This window comes from Thunnus maccoyii, chromosome 19, assembly GCF_910596095.1.
Source record: "Thunnus maccoyii chromosome 19, fThuMac1.1, whole genome shotgun sequence".
Classification (NCBI taxonomy): Eukaryota; Metazoa; Chordata; class Actinopteri; order Scombriformes; family Scombridae; genus Thunnus; species Thunnus maccoyii.
This window is the reverse complement of record NC_056551.1, coordinates 23288279-23307789: the sequence shown is the minus strand read 5'-3', so window position 1 is coordinate 23307789 and position 19511 is coordinate 23288279. Positions and strand designations below refer to the sequence as shown.

Sequence of the window (19511 nt, the reverse complement as noted above, 5' to 3'; positions counted from 1 at the left end):
CCGGCTCATCCCATCTGCTAAATGTATGAAAACGTAACTGTATCCGGGCAAGAAATAACTGTGTGTTTGAGCAAGGAAACATTTCCCACAGGAATTGGAGATTGGCCTCACTGATACACATCCACTCCTACTTTTAGCTTCATTCATTTATCCCTTAATGGATAATTAACTGTAACTTTTCAAGCTGGGAATGTGCCACAAATCTATTCTATTAAAAGTGCTCGGACCTAAAATAAAATGTGGCGTCAGCTGCTGCTGATGTTTATCACTGTGACAGAGATGGAGAAAGATTCACTCTGTGTGCGTGACTCTATGAGCTGAGGGTGTAAAGTAATGTATGGAAATGACAGATGATTTCCTCAAATATGACTAAGTAAATTGCACAAAGATTATGCATAATATTTGCACCCTTAATCACGCCGGAGAAAATCATAAATCATTCATTCATTATTTGCAAAGTTAATATGGTTGAAGGGAAACGTCTGTCTGCCGTTCTGACTTCACTTTCCTCTCATTCCTGCCCTTCCCCTCTAATTTTTCCTGCACAACCACAAGAACTGCTTGCTCTGTCATGACTCCCAGTAACACTGGCATTTCATTTAAAGGCAGCAGCCCAGCTCTGCATCCATTAGTTACAGTAGAGGGAGGGAAAACGGGCTGTGGAGGGGAGGGGGGCAGAATGACGGCTATTTAAGGGTTGGAGTTTAAGAAATGGGGGTCTGACCTAAACACTCCTCACACTTTAAAAGACATTTACTCTTACTCTCTTTCCCCCTCTCTCTCTCTATTTCTGCTTTCCACTCTCTCTCTCTCTCTCTCTCTCACTCACTCTCTCACTCTGTCAGTGTAGACAGTTAAAGAGCTGAACCCCAGCCTGAGCTGCGAACGGTGAGGAAAAGATAAAGAGCCGGCTGAGGGAGGACTGACAGAGCTGCCACCTTGCTGGAGAGGCTGCAAGACAGAGCGGTGGCACAAGAGAGCAAAGCATCATTTTCTTGGCTTCACTGAATGTGCAAAGACCCGGAGGACCTCCTCATCTTACCTGCCGGGACTTGTGAGAAAAAGTAGATTGCACTCGTGCAGGTAAGGAGATATTTTTTGTGTATTTCCCTGATGGAAATTTCCTCAGATTTGAGATCATTTTTGTGGCAAAAGTCAGTTTTTTGACCTTTTCATTCTTTTTTTTTTTTATCCTACTTTAGTTCAATTTTCTTTGGAATGATAATTGTTACAAGAATTAAGGAATTTGAAGCAGTATTCCTATTTTTCTAGCAGTAGATTTCTAACTAGTGCAGTTAACTACACCAGAGGGCATTGATTATGGTTTATTGGAAGAACATTCTTGGTGTGTACAGCAACTTCTTCCTCAGTCAGACTGACGTAGCAGCCAATGCAGGGATCAGAGGTGATGGCTGTGAATAACTCTTCCACATGTTCACTCCGTCAGCGGTCAGCTTTGATCGCTTTTAGTGGAAGGTCCAGCAGCCAGCACTCTTCACGGCAAAAATATTTTCTCACATTTTTTGTTGGAATCTCCAAGAATAAACATAAAACCCGTCCATCTGTGTGTGTGTGTGTGTGTGTGTTCGTGCATCTTGGTAAAAATGTGTTTTTGCATAAGTATCCCTCTGTCTGGTGAGCTTTTTGCAGCCTGATGATTCATCACATTACCTTGGGGCAATTCAATTCAGCTTTCATTGTGTATAATTTTTCCATCGTGGAGATTAAATGAAAGGAAAAGTGGGTGATGGTAGAGGATTTGCCAGCGTGGGCAAGGAGAAAAAATACTTCATCCATTCAGCCCATTAGTTCTGCTTAATTGAAATCGAAGTCTGGTCTATGGTGGTTTTAACTTCTGTTTTATCCTTTTGTGTGGTGGGTTTGAGTCACTGATTCCAGTCCACATTGAGCAGAAATGACTATTTCAGCTGAAAAAGATTATAATCATCCGGTTTCTCTGTAGGACTTTTTCAAAGCTTTTTGTTTTATCCCACTACCCACAATTCCTCAACTCATATCTAAATGCACATCATGTCCCTTCCGCAGCTATTTAGGCCAGGATGTTTTACAGCCTCTCTGCTATGTGCTGGGTGTCCTGGGATGTGTCTGTGCAGCAGAGTGAGAAAGGTGTCTCAGTGAACAAAACCTCTGTCAGAGGGACAGCTGGTTTAGTAGCTGGATCTCCCCCAGGGCTCGTCCTACACTGTTTCCCTCTGCCTGACCTCTACACAAAGAGCCAGGGGTTGATCATAACTCAGCATCGCACGCCTCTGCATTTTATGTTAAATGTGTTTGATTGTTTTCCCTTGTTCCAGTCTCCAGGGTCCGTTGAGCCACTGAGTCGGAGGTTTTGTGGCCAGAAAGTGGTGACACGGGGTTAGTGAGGGCATTGTGGCAGGCTTATTTGTTGGATAACCCATCTCTGTCTCACTCTCTCTCTCTCTCTCTCTCTCTCTCTCAAGGGTGACATGATTCACAGAAGAAAACACTTCTGTGTTTTCTTCACAGCTCCTTGAGTGTGTCATCATGTTAGCCCTTTAACGCTGTAAATCTACCAGCGTGTCTAGAATCAGGTGTGTTGGTTTGGAGGACGTCTGTGCACAGATGGCTGTTTGGAAGTGGTTGAATTTCTGGCAAAGTAAAATCTTCAGTTTTCTTCATTATTAATGTGTAGAGGAAACCTTGATATCCTGCACAGCATCGAATTGCATGTGAGGCTTCAACTAACGATTGTTTTCATTATTGATGAATGGGATTATTATTTTCTCAGATTTGTATCATATTAAAATAACAGTTCAAAACCCAAAGATATTCAGTTTATTAACATATATGACAAAGAAAAGCTTCAAATCTTCACATTTAAGAAGCTGGAACCAGCAAATGTTTTGCTCGTTTCAGCTCTAAAAAAACCCACAACACTTATTACAAATGCTTTAAGCTTTTTCATCTTGATTGGGGAGAGACCCCACAGCTGCAATTGAAACCGAAGTCTGTTCAGGATCACCTGGGGACACAATAAAGCTCCGAGTTATTGTTCTTAAAGCGCTGCTGGAGAATATCTGCCATGCGGCAGAGGGTATATTTGAAATGCGTTAATGAGGTGTTGCCATTTCTATTATTGTATCAGCTACAGTAACTTCCTCCAATTAACTTTTCTTGAGATGATTTCCAGCTGTTCCAGATGCTATGCGAGTCAGACCTGCCGCTCATGGAAAATAAGAAAAAATAAAAAAGCTAAAATATCACAGATGAACAAACAAGCAGATGCATTGGATTAATGTTCACCACTGACCGGAATCCTGACACGCCGCTGTCTGCAACAAATGTTTTCCATGAGACGAATGTCCGAACATGATGCACTTCTGTGAGTCTCAGGAATAAAAAATGGTTTGAGTCAGGGTGTGAGATGACGAGAACAATCCGACTGCTTGTGTGTTTTGTCACTAGGAGCGAGCCTTCGACTGTGTCATTGCCCACAGATGGATATGATCAGAAATAACAAATTAACCATCAAGTAATGCATACAGTAGCACTTTCAGTTTTACTAAAGGTGGCGGTAACTGAGCCATTACCTGGACACGGGACAAGTACCTCTGTGCCTGTTTTTTTCCTTGACTAGGCAAAACAGATGTCCTCAGTTCAGGGCCAACATTCCCAGTTTCTCTTTTCCACGCGGGAAAGTTCACTTTTCTCTGCCAGCATGGGGGAAGAGCACTAAAGCTACAGCAATTCTGGATTATAGCTTAGTGAACATGTTATATTTGTTTCAATTTTCTCTCCAAATTGTCTTCCCATGTCCTGAAGTCAAATGAGATGTCCTTGATCAACCCCAGGGTTCCTTTAAATGATGTTTTCTTGGCTTTTTACAGCACTATTAGTCTCAAATGATTTAACTGTCTAATGTCAAATGGCTACAACGTCAAGTCACATTTGTATAAAAATCATTTTAGGGCTGTTTTACAAATAAGTTTGAGCCACATTTGAAGTCAAAATTTTCAGCATCTTCAGAAAACACATGCAGCCAGGGCTATGCTGAGGATTTTCAAGGATTCATTCTTTACCTCCAAGACTGCAAATTATCAATCTTAACGTCTCGTAAAGATTTCTAGAAGGAGAAGAAACATACTGCAAGACCTAGTTTCCAGATTTACAACATCAGCCATAACCTACCTTTATCCTATCACTCACCAGATGTGCGAGAACCTGTGAAACTCAAGCTTAGTTTTATACCTGTGGCTTAACGGAGTACATGAAAGGGGTGCAAAAATGCTAGGAAGGGGCGCATGAAGAAAAAAAAAGTCAGGTCAGAGGTCAGGTGAAAGGTCAGAACAATAAAGGAAAGAGAAGAAGATTGATGAGAGGACTCTACCTTCAAACCTATAGTTTCAGTTTGAAGGCACTGCGATGACAGTAATGGAAAATATTTGTCATACACATCAACTTGATTTAGGGAACACATCATACTGCCTGTCATCCAAGAATAACAAGATTAAAAAAAACATAAAGGAAGGAATAAAAAGAAACTGAAACACAACATTCACTCATCATGGTGGACTCTTCAGACCTGCGTGAAACCACCAGATTTCCTGCCAACCTGTAAGACGTACGTTATATCCAAAGACTGATGGCCGATAGCCCGCAAAGTGTCACATCGTGGTTTGTTGATTCCTGCTTCTTAATCTCTTTTATTGGTTTTCCCCAAATATAAATCTTACTATTCCTCTCAGGAAAACTCATCAAAACCTGTACGGAGCTTCATATTTTGGAACAAAGATGAATAAACACAAGCTCCACCTGCCCATTAATCCTCTGTCAGCAATCTTAACAGCCCGTTTTATGTGGAACAGTGGACAAGTGACTCTAACCTGTCCCATAAAAGTCTTCTGAGATTGTGAGACTCCACAAGATATTCAGAGTAGAGCTGCAATGATAAGTCGATTAAGCGATTAGTCAATCGACAGAAAATTAATCTGCAACTATTCTGATGATCAAATAATTGTTTCAAGGAAAAAAGGCCAAATATTCTCTGGTTTCATCTTCTCAAATGTGAAAGTTTTGCTGCTTTTCTTTGTCATATGTGACAGTAAATTCAAATCCTTTAGGTTTTGCACTGTTGGTCGGACAAAACAAGCAAACTGTAGACATCAATGAGAGCTCTGAGGAACTGTGAATGACATTTTTTCACATTTTTTGTAGATGAAACGATTAATCGATAGACCAAGAAAATAATCAGATTTTATCGCTAATGAAAATAATCCATAGTTCCAGCTCTAATTCATGTCTTGGTGTGAGTTAATCCCATGGTTTGGGTCAAAGAGTCATAAGAAATGGGGTCAAGGGATTGAGAATGCAATGGGAGACTAAAATGTTAGTATATTTTTGATGATTTTGGGCCCCTTTTCTTTCATATTTGGAAAATTTTCTGTTGTGCAGATTTGTAGATTGATCTAAACATTATGGATTAGAGTGGAAGTTATGGGGAAGTTAAGCTTTTTGCCGTGACCTGTTTTGATTTTGAATGGCGGAAAAAATATGTCTATTCATAAATCAAAAATCAAGTGGCGTGAAAAGAAAGAGAATGAAGTCATGGTTACATCGAGATGCAACAAACACTCAGCTGAACTTTAGCTGAACATCTTCTTGGGTTACCAGATAACTGAATATCAGCATTGTCTCGATAAATTGTTTCCAGAAGTCTTCATGAGGCCCTTAATCCAGGTGCACCGCCACATGTCTTTTCATCGCTATCACTGCATTAACAATTCCCTTCTGGAAGTCGTTATTCATTGGTTTGCGTGTGCAAGCGCTGTCAGCAGCTACCAATCAAATTTTGTGGATAAAATAATTGGCAGACATGCAAACCATTTACAAAGGTGTTTGCTGCCTCTCAGACATGCATGTTAACCTGAGGGCTTACAGTACATCCTGCCTGGTCAACATTTGCTGCTTGTATGAGGATATTTAACACAACGTACTGTTGACAGCCTTCAGTCTGTATACTGTCAAGCTGAGGGTTGAAGGAAGGAAAAGCTAGTGAGAAATACGCTGTAGAGCTGATATAAATCAAACAAGCAAATCTGACCTTTTCACAGATATCCTGTTTATAAATGTTGGCCTACGCATTAGGTAACAAGAGATTACAGTACAGATGTGCCAAGTATCAAGAGTATCAAGATTTATGTTTTAGTGATTACTACTGGTGGATATATATTGCTATCCGACTTTTTTTAAACCCAAATAATGGACATATGGTATCAGTATCTGTCTCAAAAATCCAGCATCAGATATTCGTACGTCGATTATCGTACTTAGTAAACTTCGGGCAAATCTGCCTTGTTTACTCCGGTTGACTGGGACTCTAGTTCAATTTCCCTTTGGTGCGATTTGTTTTGGCAGATCTGAATCTTACTCAGCAAACTGTAGAATGAATTGAGGTCCGAGCTGGACTCGCAACAAAGAACATTGCATTTGGCCAGAGGACCTTCTTCCTGTGTTGACTTTTTCGCTCACACACCAGATGTAACAAACCAATAATTGGAGTAAATGTTCTCACGTGGCTTTTAATAATGCATTTTAGGTTTGCTTGGATTTTTTCTGTGTGCACAGAAACCGAACCGAGTGGAAAACACAACAAATTAACCAACTCAGACTAGAGCAAATTATAGGTTTGAAAATAAAGCCTGCAAATTCAACCATTTAGATATCATGGCTTTATATATATCATAAAAAAAATCTTCCAATATTGATCATCTTCCAATAGTTAGGAGGAGGCCAATGATACAGTATGTCAGTTAGTAGTGCAATCATGGTGGGCCTTTCTATTGATGTTCAGTCTTACTCACTCGTGCTTTCTCCTTTGGAAACTCAACGCTGAGTAATTTAAGGAGGCTTTCCCACGCTGAGAAAGAAGCTTGTCATTTGTTCTAGTTTGTCTCCCACAAATTATAGTGTTGTTTGTGTCCAGATGATGAAGTCATCTGAGAGACCTGTGGGCTTTAAGGAGTACGGTGTTTGGAATGAATTATGCTTTTGCTAAATATGTTTTCACACTATTTTATACCATTACACCATAAAAAAATATACTGGGGGAGAGAGACAGCTGAGACTTTTCAAATATATTTGCGAATACTGTGAGGGAACTTAACGTGCCAGCACAACTGTGGATTCTGTGGTATTAAGGCCTTTCCTATACAGCAGTAAATTCAAGACAAAGCTTAAAGGGAATTTTATTTTATTTATGACTGTTTTAGTTAGTTTTCTCATTTTTACAAGTCCTACAAATGTATAAAAAAGACTATATTAGTCATGTCTTTATTTGTTATTGCTCTATCACATAGAGCTGAATAAAATCATAATACAAACTTTACACACTGTTAATTGATAAATACTCCTCTACCCACAGTGGTTTGCAGTATGATGTGGTCAGTGCAGTGACTCATTGAAAACCTTTTTATTTCTAATGTGGCACACATGTTAAATATTCAGACTTATGCACCTAAGGACTTGTGTGAGCCTTAAACAAGCCTGAAGTTAACAGTGTAGGGCTGCAACTATTGATTATTTTCATTATTTAGTAATCTGTCAATTACTTTCTTAATCGATTAGGCGTTTGGTCCATTAAATGTCCAAAAATGGTGACAAATGTCGATCACCGTTTCCTAAAGCCCAAGGTGTTGCCTCAAAAGTCTTCTTTTGTCACGACCAACAGTCCATAACCCAAAGATATTCAGTTTACAATCATAGAAGATGAAGAAACCAGAAAATATTCATATTTGAGAAGCTGGAACCAGAGATTTTTCTCAAAGAATTACTCAAAAATAGTTGCCGATTAATTTTCTGTCCATTAGCTAATCGATGATAATGGTTGGGGCTTTAGAACAGTGCGATGGGGTACTGGTAGACTCGACTTTGCTGTTCGTTAAAATGAACACATTTGGCTTTGTTTGTGGTGGGAAGCCAGTTTGTAGAGAATTGAGCAAAAGTAAGTAAAGAAGCAGATGTTATCTTTCAAACTGATTCCACAGTAACTTAATATTTAATACTGTCTGATGTTAGATTGTGGATGTTCTACACATGTTTGTGTCGGGTTCTTCTCACATCAGAAGATGTTCATTTTAGCTTCAAGGGTTAATTCTGCCATTGCTGGTTTCCAGGTGTTGTGTTGTGGCTGCTCAGCTCCTAATTAGTTAAATAGAGCGAATCAATTAAGCAATAATGACCACATGTGCTTATCAGCCTTATAAGGAGATGATACTGTATATGTTTTGCCTTATAATAGTTAGGAAGCGCAACAGCATATTGGCCCAAAACAGTGGTTCCCAACTGTTTTTGGCTTGTCACTCATAAAAACGAAGCAATGTTTGTCAGCGAGCGCTTAGCTTCGTTTAGTTTAACCAAGTGTTTTATTTCAAATGTTTTAGAGGCCTGAAGAGGTACGATTATTCAGTTTTTACGCAAGAAAATAAAGCGAAGATTAGTGGAAAGTCTGAAAGAATAAAATATAAATATATAAAACATTTTATTTTGCTTTCCTATCCTGTTGTTAATCTTGGAACCCCTCAGATTTATTTAGTGGCCCCCTGTGGGGGTCGCAACCTTCAGACTGGGAACAACTGGTCTAAAAAATGTTCTGGTAAACATGACATTCATGATGGATGATTTTTGACCTCTTATCTTACTCAATTCTTCAGTTTTTTGGATGTTATTGTAAGATTGTTGTTTGTGTCAATATACAAGAATATTTCATGTCATTTTTACTGCGTGCAAACATGAGGTGCTTTTCAAGCTGTTATCTAATTTCGGTTTTATTATATATTATCATTAAACATTACATTAAAACTATGTTTTGTGTGATTATCTGTTTTCTGTCTTCTCCAGAACCTTCACTGTTAACCAGGATTGGCCTTTAGTCAGAGGTTCAAACTGATTAATTTTAGGAAGTCAAGGTCCCTCATCTAGCATGGGTACAAGAGGCCTTCTGGGCTGCCTCCTCCTGACTGCTTTGCTCAGCTTTTCAAATGCTGGGCTTGTGAAGAAAATCCTACGGCATCGACGACAGACTCTGGCATCCCCTAAAGAACACAACATCACCCTGCCCAGTGCAGATCATCCTGTGGTGTTCAACCATGTCTATAACATCAATGTTCCTGCCAGTGCTCTATGCTCAGTGGACCTAGACGCTCCAGAGAACAAGCAGCTCCTTCCCAATGACGCTGCAGTTTCCCCGGGCTATCGCGCCACTGAGCACACCCTCGATGGAGAGAACCAGATTGTCTTCACCCACCGCATCAACATTCCTCGGCGGGCCTGCGGTTGTAGCGATGACATGCCGGGTCTGAAAGACCTCATGAGCCGGTTGGAGATGCTTGAGGGAGAACTTTCAGCATTGAGAGATCAGTGCAATGGTGATGGTAACTGCTGCAGTGCACAAGTCACAGGTGCGTGAAATTTTTCTGTCATGCTTTGTCAGTCAAGATTACAGCGAGTAAAGTAAAATCCTTTATTTTACTCAATTTGCATTGAAAAGTGCTACTCTCAAGATACCACATAACCCCAAGAGTCTCCCTCAGTATTAGGCACATCTGTTATATTCATCTGCTGAGTTCTTTGAAATTCAATGAGGAGGCGTAATTTGCTACAGTTAAGACCAACATCTCATTAGTTAACCTTCAATGGGGCTTTATTTGGCTCAAAATGACATGACCTACAGTTGCTGTAATATCAATTTAAGTAAAGAGTATTCTCCAATAGTTGCTAAAATAAACCTTGGACCATTTGTGAATGATGCACTCTTATTAAAGGAATATTTTGGTGTTTTGGCAAATTTGCCTGTTCATTCTCTGGCAAAGAGTTAGATGTGAAGACTGTTAAATATAAGGCTACAACCAAAAACAACCAACTATTGCCTTAGAGAGAATTCTTAATCTGATTGTATTTCATACAACTAAGAGAAAATGACACTGATGTGTTATAAAATAATGAAATACAATGCCACACGTATGATGTTATTGCACAAAACTTTTGAATTGAACAAAGTAAATCAAACCATTTCTTTACTTTATCTATCAAAGGTGAGGTGGGAACTAAGCCTTACTGCAACGGTCATGGAAACTACAGCACTGAAACTTGTGGCTGCAGTTGTGAGCCTGGATGGAAGGGACCCAACTGCACCGAGCCCGAGTGTCCCAATAACTGCCAGGACCGAGGCCGCTGCGTGGACGGAAAGTGTGAGTGCTTCAAGGGCTTCTCTGGAGAAGACTGCACCATCAAGGTTTGCCCTGTGGAATGCGGAGAGTACGGACAGTGTGTGGACGGCATTTGCGTCTGCTCGGATGGTTACTTCGGAGAAGACTGCTCTCAGACAAAGTGCCTCAACAACTGCCACGGCCGCGGCCGCTGTGAGGACGGAGACTGCGTATGCGATGAACCTTGGACTGGCTTTGACTGCTCTGAACTCATCTGTCCTAAAGACTGCTACGACCGCGGGAGCTGTGTGAACGGCACCTGCTACTGTGAAGAGGGCTACACGGGGGAGGACTGTGGAGTACGCACCTGTCCCAACAACTGCCACGGTAACGGTTTCTGTGTTGAAGGAAAGTGCGTCTGCACCGCCGGCTATAGCGGAGAAGACTGCTCTCAGCTCACCTGCCTCAACGACTGTAACGACAGAGGTATCTGCTCCAACGGGATATGTATCTGTGATATGGGCTACCAAGGTGAAGATTGCAGCCAGTTAGCATGTCTGAACAACTGTAACAACAGAGGCCAGTGCATAAATGGACAGTGCGCATGCGATGTCGGTTTCCAGGGAGATGATTGCTCTGAGCTGTCATGTCCCAACAACTGCCAGGACAGGGGGCGCTGTGTTAACGGCCAGTGCGTGTGCGATGAAGGCTTCACTGGGGAGGACTGCAGCATCAGGACATGCCCCTCAGACTGTTACGGCCGTGGGGAGTGTATTGATGGACGCTGTGAGTGTCACGCAGGCTTCACTGGCGAGGACTGCAGCGAGCTGAGCTGTCCTAACAGATGCAGCAATCGTGGCCGATGCATTGATGGGCAGTGTGTTTGTGATGAAGGCTTCTCTGGTGAAGACTGCGGTCTGAAAGCTTGTCCCAACGACTGCATGGCCCGAGGTTTCTGTTCTGATGGCAAGTGCATCTGTGAGGAGGGCTTCACAGGAGACGACTGTTCCGGGCTCGCCTGTCCAGATAACTGCAACAACAGGGGTCGCTGCATCAACGGAAGGTGCACATGTGAGAGTGGATATGAAGGAGAAAGCTGCGCAGATCTGAGCTGCCTCAACAACTGCCAGGACAAAGGCCGCTGTGTGAACGGTCAGTGCGTCTGTGATGAGGGATACATTGGAGACGACTGCTCAGAAGGTAAGAAACTCTGTTCAGTGCAGAAACACACACACACACTCAAACAAAATGGATTTGGCAGCTCGGTTTCTGAAAGTTTCCATGTGTCAAATAGATGTACTATAAAAGAAAATCCAGAATGATGCAATTTCCTTATATTCTCAAAATTCACTGACCACTCATTCTGAGAGAAACTATTGTGAATATATAGTGATATAAAAGAGGGTTTTGGTCTCTGTATTGCTGTTGTCTGCACTTGGTTCACACTTTTTTGGCAGTTTTTCACACCACAACCAGATGTGTCTCTGGAGTTTGCATTAGCTGTGTGGTGGATATTCAGTGATTGAGGGCATGGGAAAACTATCCAAGACAACACCCTCAGCAAGGTTTTTTTTGGTTGTGTTTTTCCAGTGTCTCCTCCAAAGGACCTCAATATCGGCAAGGTCACAACCGACACAGTGGATCTCTTGTGGGACAACGAGATGCTGGTGACCGAGTACCTTGTGACTTATGTGCCCACCAGTCCTGGTGGTCTTCTCCAGGAGTTCACCGTGCCTGGAGACAAAAGTGCCGCAACTGTCAAAGAGCTTGAACCTGGCATCGAGTACCAGATCAACGTCTACGCCGTTCTGAGCAACAAAAAGAGCATCCCTGTCAGTGCGAGGGTGGCCACAGGTACGTCACAAACATGTCTAAGTATTTTTCGAATCAGTTATTTGTTTGGAGTCATTTTTTTAAGAAACAATGTCAAAATTTTTGAATATTTTCTGGCTTATTAAGTCTTTTATGATAGTAATCAAAATATCTTTGGGTTGTTGACTGTTTGTCAGGACAAAAGAAGACATTTGAGTTGCACCCTGGGCTTTGGGAAACAGGGATTGACATTTTTCACAATTTTTTCGATATTTTAAAGACCAAAAAAACTAATTGATTAATTGAGAAAATAATAGACAGATAAATTAATAATGAAAATATTTGTTAGTTGCAGCCCTATTAAACATTTTTGTGGTTTGACTATCAAAAGTAATAATTGTTTTGATTGTTTTTTGTTTGCATCCTTCCAGCTCTTCCACAGCCAGAGGGTTTAAGATTCAAATCAGTGAGTGAGACCTCAGTAGAGGTCGTGTGGGACCAGCTGGACATCTCCTTTGATGGCTGGGAGATCTATTTCCGCAACACGGTCAGTGGTGCCCATCTCTTTTGAAGGCTTGCCCAGGATTTTATTTAAACCAACGGAAAGTGATAAGCTATGCCAGCTTATTAGAAATCTCAGCAAAACACGGATTTATTTGAGTGCTGACCGTTAGAATTGCTTTGACATATGGAAAACCTCAGTGAGGGCAAGTCTGGATGTCATAGAACTGCGGGTAAATCTGCTGCTTAGATACTCTTTGAAAAGAAGATACTGTGTCAGCTGACATGTCAGAGACCTTTTTTGGATTTTGCATCTTTTGCTGAGTTTTTACCCGTTTTTATATACATTGTCCTTTCCCGACCTTTTTATAACTGTGTCATGCTTTTCACTACTGAGCAGTTCTCTGTCTGTTTAAATCGACACCTGCTGTCTCATCCAAACATCAGTGCTCAGTTTATTGCATGCAGCGTTGTTCCATACTTTCCATACTTCTTTTTACACAAAATTAATGGAGAATCAATTTAGTTCTCAGCAGAAACGTCTTTTCTACAATGTCATGGAATTTTTGTTTTATATTTTATGAGGTTTGGAGCTCGAGAGAACAAGGATTAACACAGGCAGATTTTAACTGGAGAAACCTGATTATTTGCACATTTGCACATGAAAATTTTTTACAACTGAGCAAAACTGTACTGATCTCCCTGTTTTGAACTGAAATGGACAAAACCAAAGAAATCATTCACTCTCCAAAGCTGAACATTACTTCTAAAACCCAAACACATGTGAAACTCTTCACTCGCACTACTGAGCCTGTCCTGTAACGTTTACACTTGTTTCATTTAACATATTAACTTTAAGGAATAATTATATTATTATGACATTTTGGGAGAGTTAGATTAGTTAGATTAGAAGATTGAAACCACTCTCATGTCTGTTCAATTACTTATGAAGCTAAAGCCATGAGACAGTTAGCTTAGCATAAAGAGTTGAAACAGGGGGAAAGGTCAACGACAAGACTCCAGGAAATCAACGGTGTGACCATAACCTCCCATAAAACCACAACTAACCAAGTAATAAGATGTAATGTGTTAATTAATTAGTGAGATTTAGAGCTGCTGGTAGGTGGATGTTTCTTTATGCTAACCTTAGCTAACCGTCTCACAGCTGTAGCTTCATATTTAAGACAGACGTGAGAGTGGTTTTGATCTCATTAAACTCGGAAACCACATATTTTCTAAAATGTCAAACTATTTCTTTAAATCCAACATCTGGCAGGGGAGAAAGGTAAACTGGAAAGGAGAATTAAGACTATTGCCGTCAATGCATGTAAACTAAAATGTCTTATTTCTTGCCATAACCTGATTTTCCCCACAGTAATCAGATTTCTTGTGTTCATGTGATTAACAGGATATCGGTTTTTGTATTATGTGTCTTTGCAGAAAGAAGATAATGGTAAAATCGTGAGCAATCTTCCACCCTCCCAAAACCAGTTCATCCAGTCAGGTCTCGGACCAGGACAGGAATATGAAGTTTCCATCAACATCATCAAGAACAACACCAGAGGACCCCAGACATCCAAAACAGTCACTACGAGTGAGTTTCTGGCTGTAACAAACATTTTCCAAGGACACAGATTTTTATTTAGATTCAGCTGGTGAGATCATGGAAATTAAAAACATCCAATTGGCTTATAATGATGTAGTTATAGCTAGAGATGATTTGGTTATGTTACTTTCCTGCTGTGTCTGGCAGCTATCAAAATAGCATTTGGTAGGATACAAAAAAAAAAACCTTCATTTCACTTGAGCACACAATAATAATAATCCAGTAAGAGTGAAAGTGAAGAGTGAAATTCCACAATGACAGAAGAGTTACAACAGGAAATCCCGGCTGACTTTCCACAGTTCCATCACTCAGATTTTAGGTTAAGCGCAATAACTCAAACAGCGTGACCATGTTATAGTTGTTTTCTTCACTTTCACTGAATTTGCTTTCAGCTCTTGTCCTCGGCTCACTGGAACTTTTATTGCCATGTCACTCTATACGTTATGCTGTGAAATGCCTTCAGTTGCTTCTGTAATCAGTATAGCATGCCAAGGTAAACAACTTTCCCAGCAATGAATAATAGAGGTAAAGTTGAACCTTTTGTACTGTTCAACCCCCAGAGGTCCTTTTAGCACAACTCTGAAACATTGAGAAAGGATATCTCCTCCACATGCAAACACAGGAAATTTGTTAGGTTGTAAACACAACGTCAGAGTGAAAGCAAAGATTATATTTCATGCTTGTTGTGTTGATCCAAGCTTTCTCTTAAGCGATAGAGAGCCAGGTTGAGTCTTATGTGGGCTGTTGTATGTACAAAGACAGGAAGGTTCATATTGTTTCTCCGCTTGAATGTTTTTCCTTTCAGATGTACAGTATCTTGACCTCCCCCACCTGCTTAGACTCAGACTAAGACTTAGCCAGTATTGGATCTTAGCTTGACATTTTCCTGGATAATTTATAGATTATGGTGAATTTCAAGTCTGTCAACAGTAGAAACCATTTGTTTTCTACATACGCTGATTTATAGCTGAAGAAAAAAGAGTGGATTTATCATTTCAATACCTTTTTAAACAAAAAATGCCTAAAGCTCACCGGTTCCAGCTTCTAAAATGTTAATATTGTTTGGTTTTCTTTGTCTTTGATGATAGTAAACTGAACCTTTTCAGACCTCGAGAAACAACATCAATTTTTATAGTTGATTATTAATTTAAGTTATTTATCAAGGAAAAAATTTCTAAAAAAAATCACTGGTTGCAGATTCTTAAATATCACAATTATCTGCTTTTTCATTACTTATTATATGTAAGTCTAATGAAAGTGAACATCTTTGAGTGTCACATTGGGCTGCTGAAAATTTTGCCACTTTTCTGACATTTTATAGACTAAACTATTTATTGATTCTACAAAACAGATTGAATAATTGATACTGAAAATGATAATTAGTTGCATCCCTACTTGTTCATTTACTTAATATTTGTTTTACTTCCACACTGTGAAGACATTGACTCCTGCAGATTTCTTGGTGAATATACATCTTAAAACATAATTAATTTTGGAGCAAATCTGCCACAGACAGAGTTTTTCAAATGCAAACTACTTTTATTGCAAAAATTTTGCCCCCAACACACTAGTCTTAAATAGACCAACAAGTTTTACATACATCCCTCATCCTGATGCTGGATGTTGTTTCCTCTGTGCTTTAGAGATGGATGTGTGTCAGCTTGTAAAGACAGTCAATAATTTTCCCAGTTGTTTGTCATTTCCAGCCCATTTGTCTCTGTAATTTAATCACCATTTACTAGATAGAGTAGCTGAACTAATTTCTTTGCTCAACTATGACTCACCCTTGCCTCCTCCCTCCCTCATCTCAACTCCCACTCAGATATCGACGGCCCCCGTCAGGTGGAGGTGAAAGATGTGACGGACTCCTCGGCTCTGGTCAGCTGGTCCGAGCCGGTGGCTACTATAGACAAAGTCACCATGGTTTATGGGTCCAGCGCCGACCCCACAGATGTAATCAGCGCGGATGTTACCTCCCCAGACAAGCAGTACAGCATTGACGGTCTGAAGCCGGACACTGAGTACGTAGTGACCCTCATCTCCAAGAGCAAACACATGAGCAGCAAAGCTGTCACCACCACGTTCACTACAGGTAGGTTTGTGATGGCAAGAACTGCAAAATTTCAAAGGATTAAAGGATAAGTCTGGTGATGTTCTATATTTTTCCCATGAAAAGACCAAAATCATCAGTGAATGATTCTACTAGTACCATAGAGCTTTGTCTAAAAAATATCAAAAACACATCAATGCTTGACATATTCCTTCATTACTATGAACACACACACACACACATACTGTCCTGCTGCTGCAAATACTCATTAGTGCACCACATTTTTATCAATCCCCTGCTGACAATACTCCTTAATATATGCACTTTTTATTTCTGTTTGAATAGCATTTACTAAATGTCTATTGCCCAGCTGTTTTAGTTAATAACTGAACCTTTTTAAAAAAAAAAAAGAATTTGTGACCCATTTTTGAAGATTTATGTCTTCAGTAGGAATATCAGGTCACAGACAGGATAGGGAAGTCGGAAAGAATTAGAGACGTACTAACACGTCATTGGTTTTGGATTTTTTTTCATGGAATTTGTTGACAATAAAAAAAAATGTATAAAGAGTAATGCCAAACTATTGCAGAGCACGTGTGATCATGTGAACAGACTTTATATATATTCATTTTGTGATAATTGGGGATAAGCATATACTTTATATATATATATATAGTTTTTTATACGTATGTATTGTTTTACAATGTCTAATAAGAGCCAAATGTAGTGAATCAAAGGTTCAATGTGTGTTTATAAATCCAAAGTTTGTGGTTTGTATTTTAACCAAGATACTTCACTAAAAAAAGCGCCTGAAGAACATTTCCTTCTCTGTTATGATTATAATTTTCTGTACTGCAGCCCTGGACGCCCCTAAGGACCTGCAGGCTGTTTCCCAGACAGACAGCAGCATCACTCTTGAGTGGAGTAACAGTCAAGCTGATGTTGGCAGCTACCGAGTGAAATACAGCCCCATCTCCGGCGCCGCTCATGGTGAGGAAGTGTTCCCACGAGGACCAGGAGACACCACAAAAGCTACTATCACTGGTGAGGGTCATTTATTTATCACGTACAGACTTCCAGACTTCCAGACTGCTCTGTATTTCTCAATAGGAAATGGTAATTTTCCTTATATCTCTCTGTCTTGCAGGGCTAAAGCCAGGGACGGAGTATGGGATCGGAGTGACTGCCGTGAAGAAAGAGAGAGAGAGCCTCCCAGCTACGACAAACGCAGCAACTGGTGAGAGACAGTCCTGAGCAGCTGTCGAAACAACATACTTCACACCCCTTCATAAATACACAGACAACCAGATTATGTCGACACATATCGGGGCGATATAATAAAACTAAGGGAAGGAAAGTGATATATGATTTGTATTAAGTGTGTAACAGAAGTGATTACACACATTACAGAGTGTGAAATTTACCATCACAGTTTCTCACACACTGTACCCGATGCATGATTCTTCTATTAGACCTCGATCCTCCCAGAGATTTGGAGCAAGTCGAGTCCACAGAGACCTCCATCACCCTGAGGTGGCAGAAACCTCGAGCCAAGGTCACCGGCTACAGGCTGGTGTACATCTCCAAAGACAACCAGGTCGACGAGGTGGAGATCCCAGGCACAGCGACTAGCCATGTCATACGCAACCTGACTCCTGGAATGAACTACGGCCTCACCTTGACCGCAGAGAGGGGTCACAGGAGGAGCACACCTGTCACTGTGTCTACATCCACAGGTTGGTAGGGAGCAATTTTCCCACGATTTGATCTTCGAATAAATGATAACAGATGCTTTCAGAGGACGATCAAAATGGATTTGTCATTTAAAAATATACTGTTTTAACAGTTTTTTAAAAGATGAAAAGGAAAGTTGCTTTTTTTTAGGGTTCATTGACGATATTCTTCATCGTAAGTCTGTCAATATTTAGTTGGTATTATTAAAATGACTGCACACCAAAAATAAACCTTGATATTTAGAATTAATAGTATAGAGGTTTCACGGTTTTGCAGCTAACGAAACACCAAGAAAATGAGATACACCTTACACCTAAATGATGCTGTCTTGATTTGTGCCTTTTTGTTTTTCTTGTAGCGTCTTTCACATTTTATTTATCTGACTCAGACGACCGTGAGCTAACGACTCCTGCAGGCTCAGAGGACAATGTCATTAGCTTTGCGTATTTAGACACCTCCGAGTCCCATTTCTCTGGGACGGAGCCTGACGATGAGCTGGGAACGCTGACTATCTCAGGCGCCACACCTGATGGATTTGACCTCACGTGGGAACTAAAGGGTCACGGTGTCTATGATAGTTTCGCAGTAGAATATAAAGACACTCAGCGTTTGCAGGATGCGAGAGAGGTCCGACTTCCTGGAAATGCCACTGGCTCTAGAATCCAGGGCCTGAACGCATCGACAGAATATCAGTTAAAGCTTTATGGGATAACCGGTAGCCAGAGATCTGCGCTACTTGAAGCTGTTGCAGTCACAGGTATAAGTTTCTCTTATAGACTGATTGTTGAATAGAGAAACTGTCTCCCATCAGTGGAAATGAAGTAGAGATATGATTTGCATGCTGGTATTTTACTCATTGAGACTTCTTAGCAAAGTTTTTTACTTTAAACATCATCTGCATACCTTTTGGCATGGTGCAATATGATGACAAACGTAACAGAAATTATTGTATTATTTAAAAAAAAACTATCATCCCACATTTCACCCTGCCACGGCTTCATTACTGTGGCAGAATGTTGCTGCCCAAAGCTCAAATACAGGAAGAAATCTACAGTGTTCCCAAGTAATGCTGTGATGAGAATAACGTCCTCTCAGAGCCATTAATAACTTCAGGTACAATGGGCTTTAAAACACCGTCTGTCTCGATTTCTTCCTGCGTTTGAATTTTTAAATGCAACCATTTTGCTCTCTGAAAGCCTGAGCCACTAATTCCATCCTCATTATTCATCGTTTTCAATCCCATTCATCACAGTTAAATGATTCTCTAGCAGTTGGAGAAAATGACAGCGTACGTCAGTCGCATGTCAGACAAATGACTCAACAGACGTTTTGTAGGACAGAAGGAAGAAAATGGCTGTGCATGGCTTCATCCATTTTGAAGACAACTGTGTACTTCCACTCTGGTGGGCTACTCAGAACCTTCAAAGATTAATGGCACCGACACAAGTGTCATTAATTCCTTTGCTTTTCCGCATAGATGGTCAGTAAGTCTCTGATGCTTGATGATATAAGACAAAACAAAGATTATGAATCCAGTTTAAAGACAAGGGACAATGATGAAACCTTCACGGGAATAAGGTATCAGGATAAGCAGAATTGTTGTTTAATTTGAATTCTATCTCGT

At 40.4% G+C, this 19511-nt stretch overlaps 1 protein-coding gene across 1 annotated transcript in view; it reads left to right on the top strand.

Moving 5' to 3' along the window:
• The first annotated feature begins 818 nt into the window (after positions 1–818).
• Positions 819–19511, top strand: part of LOC121885954 (tenascin-like) — a 33828-nt gene continuing 15135 nt past the window's right edge. The window contains exons 1-11 of the mRNA XM_042395801.1: positions 819–1083; positions 8878–9437; positions 10071–11384; positions 11775–12038; positions 12428–12543; positions 13938–14091; positions 15926–16195; positions 17012–17197; positions 17301–17390; positions 17626–17889; positions 18246–18644. Of these exons, the coding sequence (XP_042251735.1) occupies positions 8960–9437; positions 10071–11384; positions 11775–12038; positions 12428–12543; positions 13938–14091; positions 15926–16195; positions 17012–17197; positions 17301–17390; positions 17626–17889; positions 18246–18644 (3535 nt within the window). The 5' untranslated portion in view covers positions 819–1083; positions 8878–8959. The remainder of the gene's footprint in view (positions 1084–8877; positions 9438–10070; positions 11385–11774; positions 12039–12427; positions 12544–13937; positions 14092–15925; positions 16196–17011; positions 17198–17300; positions 17391–17625; positions 17890–18245; positions 18645–19511) is intronic.